Source organism: Sinohyriopsis cumingii, chromosome 6 (assembly GCF_028554795.1).
Source record: "Sinohyriopsis cumingii isolate HCF-2022 chromosome 6, ASM2855479v2, whole genome shotgun sequence".
Taxonomy (NCBI): domain Eukaryota; kingdom Metazoa; phylum Mollusca; class Bivalvia; order Unionida; family Unionidae; genus Sinohyriopsis; species Sinohyriopsis cumingii.
The window spans coordinates 106219335-106232762 of NC_142966.1; the positions used below are offsets into that span (position 1 = coordinate 106219335).

The 13428-nt window shown below is 36.9% G+C and overlaps 1 protein-coding gene across 2 annotated transcripts in view; it reads left to right on the forward strand.

Annotated features, from left to right (window-relative positions):
- Positions 1-13428, forward strand: part of LOC149797646 (histidine--tRNA ligase, cytoplasmic-like) — a 48660-nt gene that overhangs the window by 17792 nt on the left and 17440 nt on the right. For both annotated transcript variants that reach the window (XM_089962548.1, XM_089962550.1), the window contains exons 6-7: positions 3912-4019; positions 5699-5797. In XM_089962548.1, the coding sequence (XP_089818674.1) occupies positions 3912-4019; positions 5699-5797 (207 nt within the window). The remainder of the gene's footprint in view (positions 1-3911; positions 4020-5698; positions 5798-13428) is intronic.

Consider the following 13428-nt stretch of genomic DNA (forward strand, 5'->3'; position numbering starts at 1 on the left):
ATTATGACTTCACATCTTTGCAGTGTGATGCATTCAAATATTTTGAAATAATAGTCGTAAGAGCTATAGGTATTTAGTTAGTTTTATCTGCCAGGTTACCAATTTTGCTCTTTAGTAGTGGTATAATTGTAACTTTTGTGAAATCATCTGGTACAAAGATATGCACAAACATACAATTAAATAAAATCATCAATAGCACATGAAGTCTAGTATCTGAAAATTTAAAATGTTCCATAGATAAAAAATCTAATCCTGGAAATTTACCACCTTTTTGACTTGTAATTGCACTTTGGATCTCAGATAATGTGATTACCTCAATACGAGCAGAATGGGTATTCAATGCTGAAACCACATGCATCTTATTCGATTCATTTTCAACACTATTGAGTAAGTCTTCAAAATGATTTTTCCACATGTTGCATATATTATTCGGACCATCGTTCCCATCAATGCAAATTCGTAGCTTATTGGAAGTTGTCGTAGTATTTTGTTTAACTTGCTTCTAGAATTCACGTTGGTCGACATTTTCAAATTTTTGTGCTAGCGAGTCTGCTCTGTGTTTTACTTCCTCCTTCTTACATAATCTAAGAGGGTACTTAAATTGGGCTCTTGTTTGGCGCATTTGGTTAATGGGATGGCCGTGACGAGGTTTACAGTTATCACGCCACATAAGGTAAGCATTTCGTGCAAAGTCTTGTAGTTCTTTGACACAGTCATTCAAGCCTGGTATAACCCGTTGGCCACGTTTGGATTTACTAGTCAAATTATCACCTTAGTTCGACAAAGCTTTTACCATATCAGTGTAAAATCTATTTATCTGGTTCATGTGCACCTGATTAGTGCAGCCGTGGTCCTTACAGATCGCAACACAATGTGGGATCTCATTCTCGTTTAATAAGAATGCAGATGTCTGAGTATAATTCAGTTTCTCGTCAGAAGTAATGTCTGACCAATTGATGTTGTATTTCAAGTCTAAGAGTTCACTGGGGCAAGAATCAAATCTGGGAAGCAAATCCGTCTTGATAGACATTAAAGTAGGACGATGGTCGGACCCTACTAGGGTGTGAAGTATTCTCATATCACTTATAGCGGAATGAGCAGACTGTCTAGAGACACAATGATCCAACCAAGACACTGTATTGTGTGAATCACTGACGTAAGTCAGATTTGTTGAGTGGTCTACTATTAGTTTTAAGTCCGATATGATATAATCATATTCGTCATAAAATAGGCGAAGTTCATCTCCAAAGGGAGTGGATTTGAGCGCATTAGAATTCTAATCACCTACTACATAAGCATTTAGAGTATTAACATTTTCTACAATAGAATTAATTTTGTCCAAATAATCTACAAGTTCGCCAAAATTTTCCGCAAGATCACAAGGTAAATAGATATTGACAAAAACCAAGGAGGAATCCCCCGTATGGATAGTAATACCTATTAATCTGGGATCATCGAGGTGTTGTGCTTCTATAATACTTGCGAGAGGTCTACGGTATAATACCCCGATACCTCCGTAAGGTCTACCTGTATGGATATCGTTAGAAAATTCAATCAGCGATTCCCCTGATCCATAGAACTCGTCGTGTACGGATGATAGTCTAACTCACTGTCGAGAAGCCACAATTCTTGTAAGAAACAAATATCGGAAATATCCAATAAAGTATTTATAATGACATGTTATGTTGCATAGCTCATATTGTCCATGGTATACACCTTTGCAGTTATTAAGTTCCAATGCTATTGAACATTTCATGTATTTAAAAAGGGTATTCCCCAACAGAAATAATTTTCTCCGTTGCCATCAAAATCATCAAATTTTTTTTTCAACTGATGACGTACATAACGTCATACTTATGCACTCCTCCTCCAATATCAGGGTCACAAAAATACTTGCAATGGATAGCATTCCATTTTACGTTAATTTGCTGCGAAATAAGTTTGCATTTGACACTAATTAGCAAAATATATTTGGCAATCAGTATAACATAATTGTTAAAACATACTGCATCATCCGAGAATCCATGTCAAATAGATTTTGGTATTTGATTATAATTTGCTTCAATTCACTAATTGGCAAAATCAATTAATGCTGTTTAAAAATATATTCCAGCTCATGAATGACCGCCGCTTGTACAATGACATCTGATGATTTGGCACCTGACTACACCGCTTGAATCCTGACTCCATAGATTCTATGTCTTTGCACGTCAATCTATTTTTACAAAGCTCCTGACATTGAAAAATTTGCTAAGATTCTTTCATGGTCTAACAATATCTCACATTTACGTAGAACTATCGTTCTTGAGCCCATATATTAATAATAAACAACATTCCTCTAGTGATTTGCCCGTCGTGATCTTCTAACACTAACAAATGTCATTGACAGAAACCCTAACCCAATGCCATTAAATCTTTTATTGTTTGAACTGCATCACATTTTTCATCATGACTATGGAGTTCAATATCAAAAGTATACATTAAAATCCACACACTTTGCAAATACTCGTGCATATTTTTTGGCATCATAAGATTCATCTGGTAAGTCGATTAAATTATCTTCCAAAATTGTGTCAACCAATATTCTCACAAATGGCCAGAAACTGAGTATTGCGTTAACTCCAACAAGAAGAGACTGTGTTCGTTTTTATCCAATGAAGCCCAATGTCTTGGCGCGCTTTGTAGCTTTTCTCAAAATATTTTGCTTCACTGTTTTCAGTAATAGCGTCTAAGAATATGTTTTAGTGATTGCTCTGTTCCTTTTCTCCTTTGCTGTACGATATTTCGTAGCAATTCCGACTAGAACTGGAGACTACGGATGCAATCACTATATTAATATTAAAAGGCATTTGTCTAATTGATTTACCATTGGTGATATTTCGCTTTATATCTCAATGTCGTCGTCGTCATCATCATTGTAGCATTCAGCTATACTCAACGTTAACTCCTTTATGTTTTTCTTGCACAATATGCATCAAGTTTGCATCCATCCTATCCAAACTAAGTCCTACATTAGTGAATGTAATAATGTATTTTTAATTTATGTTGGAAAACGCAAATAACATTTTTTAGGCCTCTTTGATAAAAAGGTGTGATGCATTCGAATAAAACAGCTGTTTAATCTTTTCATCAACGTAGCGATCAGTTCACTTATCTGGTAAAATACTGTCACGGTAAGATATCGCCATAAATTCTCTCAAACCCATATACTCATCTATTTGTAAAAAATGTTAGCCATTATATACCAAGGAAATAGATTTACACAAAATATTTTTGCCAGTTAAAAAACAATATCATCTGCAACAGAAAATATTCTCTGCACGAGAAGATATTCACACTTTGTAGTGGCGTTCAATGATCCTATTTATGTACCAGCCCAGGAATTTAAAGTATAGCCACAATCAATAACATTGACCTGTCTCACAACATTACCATGCAAATCAAATCACAATAAACAACCGTGTTCACCATAATAGTGTGAGAATGTATGTTTTATTGGTTACTGAGATATCATTTATATATATCACCGATTTATATACCCCATGACTGTTCCCTTGTATGGACGCGTGTTGGTCATTATTAATAACAATCCATTGGAGTGCGCATACACACTGGATTTTCGTCATATCAGCACAAAGTCATGCGAATAGATTGTGGTGACTTATTATCAATCATGTCAGCAATCATTATGTAACACATATATTGTCACACTACTGATGGAGATATATTTTTATTGGCTAGTGTATGAAGTGCATAATATCAAGAGTAGCTGATAAATCAAAGTATTTTGTTCCCTCAAAGGTCAATTGACTATTTGGCCCCTTGGAGTTTGAATTATTCAGAGTTCAATGTACATTGATACAGAGAGCACGACTTATTGATTGTGTCTGTATTATGTGTTGGGTTTGCAGGACTTTGACATTGCTGGCCAGTATGACCCGATGATACCGGATGCAGAGTGTGTGAAAATTGTAGCAGAAATACTAACCAGCCTTGACCTTGGAAACTACGAGATTAAGGTAACAATACATTCTCTTCAGCATGTGTATTGCTCTCTCCACTGTTTACAATCAGTCTGCAGTATGATTAATGAACAAATGTGGATCTACTTATATTGAGATTCTTTTCTTAAGAATATTTTTCTACATTTTACTAATAATGGCATATTTTCTGGATAGAGAAAGGGAGTTCCATAGTTTCAAAAACTGGACTATTGTTCACCCAGTCTTTAAATTCGTGATCTGTGTCGATCACGAAATCCATTTTTTAAAACAAAATTGTAATCCATGAATTAATAGTGAATTCATGGCGTCCATGGCATACAATTACAAATGTACAAGTAATTTGTAAAAATATCACTTTACGTTTTGAACAACGTGTCACCAGATTTGCAATGTACATTGGTCACATTTTTTGTATATGTTGAGCAATTATAGATGCTTAGAGACCGATGTAGTTCTTAATAAAATTTGTTAGTGCCATTAATTTTCAATGCTGAAGCATTAAAGTAATTACCATTTCATTCCATCTGTCCGTCCATTACTCTGTCCGTCCATTTCACTTCTTGTAGCGGTTGCAATCGCTGTGTTTAATATTTATCTCCATATCTTCACATGGAATGTTGATTGTAATCGCCATAGTTACAAAGCCCTTCAGCGTATTTTGATTCAGTTTGGTAGGTTAATGTTGTCCAAAGTCTTACGAGTGACTTATTTAAAATTAATATCATGTATAAGAGATAGGGCCCCTCGATGACCTATGTACCTAACTTTGGTTTATGTAGTATAACCACACGCAAAATGGTCCTCGTTTATAGAACTTTGGCATGTGATTTTAGATTAATAAGACCCTGAGTAAGTTTGAATGCATCTTTTCACGACATAACTTACTGGAGTTATGACGCAGGATTGATGTCATCCTTACTTTTGTTTCCACAGGATACCTTATTTTGAACTCTTGGAATTCATCCTAATTTGGATTGCATGCTTATATTCGTTGTACATTGTATGTGCCTAACATCAGATGTTCAATGTTATCAGTCTGACAATATATAGCCTGTATTTTCCATTATCCTAAAGTTGCTATCTACAGCAGAATTCAAATAAAGGTATTTTACATTTCATCCAAAGTTATTGCACACCATGTTATATTTGAAACATGGAATGTGTCGAATTTCTAGCATTCCAAATAATCAATCTGAACAATTACAAGCACTGATTGTCCATCTCGAAACTTTAGTTTTCCAGCTAATGTTCATCTGGTTAAGACATGCCAAGCTAGTTGTGGAGGGTGGAGTAATTTATGATGCATACACAGCTCTAAGAACTATTGATTTTTTGATTTCACAAATTGTATTGAAACATCACTCGGCATCATATGTGCGACAAAACTGACATAAGTCATACATTTTCTTCTTTATTCACTCGTACCATAAAACAGAAATCAGACATTATATCCTTAAAATTCTTGTGTGAATATATATATATATATATCCAACAGACAGTGAATCGATGGACAGATGGATGGATAACTTGACATATTTGAGCGATGGAATTGCAAATACTGCGTCCACCATTTCATATGCAACAAAAAAAGATGATATATAATAGAAGATGCCTGTCAAATTACAACTTTTATCTTCGATTTGTTTATTTAAAGCACAATATCTTTCATTATCCTATATCATTTACTCTGACAGGTGAATCACAGAAAGCTGCTGGATGGAATGTTTGCTGCGTGTGGCGTACCAGATGACAAATTCAGGACCATATCCTCAAGTGTAGATAAACTAGATAAGGTAACCAATATCATTACTTATGAGGTTTGCACAAGTATCAGAAGACTTTATTTGTCCGTTTTCAATCATTCTTTCTTTATATACTTGGTCAAACTATCTGAAACGAAATATTCATTGACTAACCATTACGGAGAACGTTTGAATCCAACCCACTCTGATTTTCACACGTTGAAAAAATTATACAATTGTGGTTTAGTATTACATACTTATGCATAATAGAATATAAAACCAATGATCTGAAATGTTACAAGGTATTACTGAAATCCCTCATTCTAACATTATTTAATGGAAAATATTCAACATTTCTAATGCAGTATGTCTTTTTTCTTTAGTCTCTTTTTCTAAAATCAGCATTTGCTGCACAGCCAGAAATAACCATCATTATGTATTGATGTCATTGATACGATGCCGATTTTTGCCTGTGATGTTGTTCTGAACGCTACGAGAGAGTATGCATAAAAGGACATATATTTTACTTTTGAATCTTTGTGTATAACGTTTACAGTTCTAATCACAGTTCTGTGAATGAGCGAATTACTACCTGCCGTAAATCGACTGAGCACGATTTCTGATGTGCAGAACCGATGTAATTTCAATAATTGCGCTATAATAAATGAAATCACACAAAATGCACTTTTCGGCTTGTACCTGAAAATAGAAGTCTCTGATCTTCAACCAAATACACATGATGATAATTGTATTATATGGCTCCAGTTAAAAAATATGGTTGTTTTGGTATCGCGTCAAATGAAGTTTATTTTGTGTTGCTAATGAGTGGCAGATTTTTTCACTAAACAGCAGTAAATATAACATATGTAATGCTGCATTACACTTTGAGTAAGGTTTCTACTTACGACAGTCTCCTGCACGCTGTTGCCTGCTGGGTCATTGATATATGGATGCATTTTTCTCAATGTAACACTCTTGTATCCAAAGTTGACCAATATGTTAACATTCCTTAAGGTAGACTAAAATGTTCCTCCTTTTTTGCTCACCTGTACAGATAATCTCTTGAATTATCATTGGCACTGGCATTAACATCTGCACCGGTAACATCATGTACGTATGTAAACTCTAATTGATTTTTAGGCATTCTTTCTTACCGAGTTTTAGACAACATTCTGGAGCGTATTTCATTGCAACTACTTGTACACCCTTTATACATTCCTGATTAAATGTTTGTTTCAGCTCAGGTATTTCCAAACTGTGTGAATACTGTTATACCTGGAAATGTGAAAAATGTGATCAATCTTGGGTACTACACTGTCATCATCAAAGTATGTTAATGTGACATTTATCATGCCTTCCTGACTTTGATTAAATGTTGTGCCTGATTTGCTTCTTTTTTCTCAAGCTCTTGTCAACTAGACGATTTTATGTATCTATTAGTATCACGCTCTTGCTGCATAGGAAGGTGAATGTGACCCCACATTTTGCATTGTACTGGCTTATGTTAAGATTTTGAGTTTTGCTCACAACCAAATAGGTTCGTTGCACTATATACTTTCCTTCAATTTTGTGTTTCTTTATTAAGCACCATGATCGCACGTATCTTTATTAGTAAACCACCCTTACAATCAAAATAATGTCGGTGTAATCTACCTTTCACATGTTAATAGTTTAGTTTATTTGGTCTGCATTTAGCTCAAGATTAAATAGTCCTTCAACCCTGTATGAATACACTTATACCTAGATTCATGAAACTTGGAGAGAGAACTACTCCCACATTATAAACGTAGGTCACCCCATATGTCATGCTATATTAATACGATGATTGCATGCATATCCGTTAGTGCCATAGCCTTAACTCAAAAGAAGATGATAGTGATATACATTCCAGATATTATTAGGTTATATTAAGTTTTAATGTTTGCCTCAAAACAAAAATGTGTTCATGGCATGCTATATGGAATTGTAAAAATCCATTATGTATATTGTCTGAGAAGTAAATTTGTTCTTACGGACAAGCTACGCTTCAAAGGTAAAATGTTTGTTGGCAAGTAAAGTGTGACATGAAACTTGAAAAATCAATAATAGTTTGATAATAGTGGCGTACGATTGGGACAACCAGTCACTGTTCCAAATCCATACACACGTGAAAATTGTTCCACTGAAGATGTTTGCAGACCAGTGTAACCAGCGTGATTCACTCCAAGAGGCGTCACGGTACGAACCGTGATTGGTCATATGTCACGACCGCAATTATCATACTGTTCAAGTCTCTAAGATCGCGATATACTCTCTGTCGACGTGACATACAAAAACACGAGTTTATGCATAAGTACATTTAGCCGGCCAATTACGGTTCGAATCCCTCAACTCCTTCAATACACTACGTGAATGTTTTCTCTAGAGGAATTTTGCAGGACACGAGTGTAACCGGCGTGAGCTCCACAATTCAAATGCTCATGCTGCGCCCCAGTCATGTTGATACAGCCCCTGCTAGTGACTAATCAGTATATACAAACGTTGGATGAGTATAACCGCTGTGCTCTGTTGCAGTGAGTCGCAGGACCGTGTATTCTATAACACGTAATATTAAAAAAATAAAACAAAAATTATTTTTTCCTTCATTTCACAAGGGGGAAATGCATACAATCTGGTCTGACTATCATTTGCAAAGCAGTCTCGATCATTTCATGTCTTATACAAACTATCGAGCAACTATGTAAAAAGCGACAAAAAATTATTTTTTGATGGAACTGCTAATCAATATTTGAGGCGTACATTACCATTCCATCACTATATAAGCGATCTTAAACATTTAGCATACACGGGACCAATTATGGATATGCAAATAATAGGCAAAGGAATGTTAACTTAAAATGACTCTTTTCCTAAACGGAAAAATGTGTTGCATTAGGCAGATATATATCCAGACCCTCTTGACACATTAATCAAGTTAGGAATTATTTTGTATTAAAAGCCCACGCGCCCTTGCTGAACTTATAGCAAAAATTGTAAAAAGTCATTATATCATAGCGTAGAAGAAAACTTCAAATCGATGACGTTAACCGAAGATAATGAATACACCAATGGTAATAAGGACAATATTAAGAAGATCAATTACAAACATGCTTTTGAAATTCATCAATGCTTCAACACCCGACTTACATGAGGCATAGTATGAATCTATGTACTAAATCGCAAAAGCGGAGCAGCTCAAGCAAAGAGAGAAATTATCCGAAGCCATAAGAAACTCTGACGGAGAAAAGACAGTACTCGAACATGTTTAATATAAACGGACAATGTCTCATTGTGTTCGAGTTGGCATCAGCCTCTGTGACAGGTAAATTGATCTCTATCGGGCTAAGACTGATTTCATAGAAAAATATTTCCAGTCTTCAAAATGAATTTCATGACTCCGAAAAGAATAAGCCTGCATATTTGCAAAGGGATGATCTGCAAATTCGTGCTGCCATAACGCCAAAATATATTTGGTACTCGATGAAATATATATACAGTTTATATGATACATTTGCCTTTTCCTCTTGATTCAGATATCAGCCATACCAATGAGGAGATAAAACGGCGACGGCTTGAAAAATCAACAAATTAAATTACTGTGAGTGCATATAAGAAGTTTCAAGATTTTAGGACGCAATCAATCCAAAGCATTCTTGGAGGACGTCGACTCTGCGGCGTAACATGTCATATTAGGAATAATGTAACTCACGTTTGCTCGCATCATGTGTTAGTCTCGATGCTTGACCATGCCCTCGATGTGGTATGGTAGTGAAATCGTGTGATCAGCTTTGCCGACCATATAGATCTCTTTACGATTATTATCGCGCGCGCCGATACTTACCAGCAACACCGTCCTGGACAAACCCAACGAATCTGTATAGTAAAACGATAAATAAATCAATATTATAAAAGCCTATATTGAAGCGATTGCGGTTTGTGATTCCGGTAAAATAACACTATTTTAACAAGTATCTTGCCGGAATAAGCAATTAGACAATGATTTTCCCTAATAAATTAGCATACCTGCTGTGAATCTACTCAAGAAACTCGTACAAGAGCATGGAATATTGGTTCCAAAAGCAGCACGAGAAAGATAAACATATGTTAGGACTTGAAAACTGGAATCGTTTAATGAGATAACTTCCCCTGGATGAAGGACATCAGATTCTAACAGTGAAACAACTTATTCCGCGCGAGAACGCGGAATAAAGTACCGAGAGGGACCAAGAATATATGATACAGTTGCATAACTTGCATAACTAAGTCTCGTAGAACGTCAGCACAACTAGGTATCACAATTCCTTTGTTGACCTGGCGAGCCAAAATCTCCTTTGTTGCTGCTGATTAAACGTGGGAGAACTAAAGTTTGATCAAATTGAATTTCCTGTACAAGTTACTTCAAGCTGTAAGTTTGTCCGATTTATCTTTGTTATCGCTGTTACTGTGTTAGTTTGGAATAAGTCTGCAGCCAGTTTGACTATCTGAGGTGAGAAGGTTGAGGTACAATACTGACGCAACAGTTTCGGTAGAATTAGCGAAAATCCGCAGCATTTGATTATACCAAAATACGGCAAGAATGTTTTGAAAATAACTAGGCAGAAGAAAATGAAATCCCCGTGTATCATCTACGCGGACTTAAACATTCCCGCTTCGCTTCTCTATGCGATCTCTGAGGTTCCATCAAATATTTGGCAAGTCGCTCAACAAATTACATACGAGTTTCACTACATTGTTGCCCTATGTCATAGAGCGACTGTAGGTCAGGACTCACTTAAGGTATTTCGTTTTCAAATCGACATAGGTTACAGTGAAACAGATACGACAATAGTTACATTATCACAGTCGCGAATGTTCCGTGGTCATTTACTTTATGAATATGTCAAATTCCATTTTGAGAATGATGCCAGAGTTTGAGATCGCTGCCACATCACTGCAACAGATGAGCGGCCCACAGTCCATGCAATCTACAGTTCAGAATTTACCCCAGCAAATCGAGAATCTCTGTGGTTCTTGATAACCACCGGTCAAACAGCTTTGAATACATCAGTGAACGTTTTCCCAAATAATATGGAAAAATACGTTTCGGCTTGGACAACTACAGCCTAGTGGCTCGCTGAGGTGTCTCCATTACAACCTGGACGGACTCGAAAGCATTCATTCCGCAATAAACTTCCCACTACGATTCTTTTAAATTCTCTAACGGTGTTTAAGAAAAAGTTAGTCTGGTCATTAATAAATCTACAACATATTGGTGCTATGTCATGGTGGTAACGCGCATGGCCCTTTCAAAATTCGTTGGCCTTTGTGTTCTGTTGGTATTAGTTTCGGAATATGATTGTGCGAATAACCCGGGATACGTATAGTGTTCTCAAGATAAACTTCACGGTTCCTTCCAGCTCCATCGGGTAGCGTATCACACTGGTCTGTACACGAGCGTGTTTTGTATAACAGTTTAAACGAGCATGACAAATATAATCTCAGATCCTACAGTTATATCCTATCAAAGGATGGAGAGTGACGCCATAAAGCTTATCGCGAACAGCTGAACATATTCATAGACTATTGGCCGCAGAGTCTCAAAGATATATTGCAGTCGAGACAGTTTGCAACAGTATACCTCACAAAGGACTTTGAACAAACATTGACAAATCCCACACGAAAACCACAGAACAAGTGACAGAAATGACGTGAACAGAAGAACAACCGGGTCTGATTGTCAGGACAGTGCAAGCCGATGAAAGCATACCAGGGCGATTGCTGAAATCCGAGATGACATCAGAGAAATGGAGAAACCATTGGTACAATTACCATGTACTTGACCAAGACGTCAAAACAACACTTGAGAATATTCCACTGCCGCTTCCACCTGTGTACTAGTCAATGTTGAAAACACCACAACAATTATTTAATACAGAAGTATCTTTGAAAACCCCGTATCTGCCGTTTTATTCTATACCAGCAATGGAAACAAGCGGTACTCAAAATACCATCAAACGTACATGATGTAAGCACCAAGTGGACATACAGGGACATTACTTTGTATACATATGACACTGGGGAAAAGTGGGATTATATTAAGAGAACACTTGCTTTAAAGCTGAGAACGTTGGTTAACAAAACCAGAATTCAACTAGGATTGCTCTACATTAATCGTCGCGAGGGCATCCCGCACACTCGAGATAGAAGCAGTATACGACATGGAATCGATTGATGAAGAGATTCGATAGAAGCTCGTATTCATGACTGGAAAAGACTCTACAATTTTCATACGCGAACACGACCCCAAACTCAGCTCTGCCATCTCGAATAAATCTGCACCGTTCGCAGTGTACGTCGCCTGGCCTGAAGATATTAATGATATTCATGTAAAGAATCAAATCTTAAAAACACGACCTTGATGGTTTAGATGCTATATCGTGCCAGATATTGTCAGATTACTTCAATGATTCAGATTAATCTCGCTTGTGATGCAATCAATGGTATTTGCAAAAGCAAAGCTTCCGCAAACTCGGCCTCTCGTGGTTTCAGATTGTTTCGGTTTTATTCAAATGTAATACCGGGTGATCTGTCCTCGATTATGCCGACAATGCCCGTGTATCTTCCATGCCACAGAGACCGGTTGGTGCATCTTGATTGCATTCGTGTAGAACAGGGTGAGGACGTATTAGAACGGCGCGTGGAACCCCCAACAAAAGAACTGTATATTTGAGATCGATATGTTGTTTAAATACAGTGATGATCACACGTGGACGATCTATGACTGTGCGTGTTGTCAACGCGAGAAACCCCGCTTAAGCGTGATATTACGGAAAAGGTGTTGTCGGCGTTGTCCGAAGATTGTTCACGGGCGCGCCAAATATTCTAACATCCATATTCTCATGCGCTGCAAGGATTGCTAGGCAATGTAAGTCGTTCATAGCACCGAAGGCGTTTCGATGGATATGTTAAATAACCTGGATTGCAAATGGTTCGAGATAGACTATGGCAATTAGTGCCTCGAGCATCACAAAAGCATTTACATTTCCATCAACAGAAGCAATGGCAGCTCCAGTTAGTATAATCATCAATGAAACCACTCAACAACGTATAGCTGAGGAGATTCCCTTAAACCATCATTAAGTTGAGCCGGATGCCAGACCTAGTGCTGCCGGCACCTCTATGTAAAATACAAAGTTGAATTTAAACTTTGTTATGTAAAGCATCGATTACTACTTCATGGACTTCAATTGTTGTTTTCGTGTGCGATTCCTCTCAGTCACATATTTTAGTTTTGCAGAGACGTTTGCATGGAGACGAAAGTAATGCTGGTCTAGTTGTGTTGTCAATATTAACAGCGTGGATGTATGTGCTAATCTTTCAATGACCACAGAAGACCTTTTATTGTCGATTATGAAGTCTGGAAACGCGTCAGATCTATCATCGCTTGCGTTCACCACATACACAAAGACAATTCGTCCAGGGCTGTTTACACAACAAATAATGCCCACATAAGCTCAGCCCACCAAAACACGTATTTTAGGCCTTTCAAGATGCAGCTCTGGCTGACTACCAAACCAGTAGCACAACAATTTTTGCAAAGTTAAGAGTGTCTAGTGTTTCTCTAACATTAAATGGTCATCAGCAACAATTGTCACAGCTCTGCAAAATGCTCTTTATAGATTCAA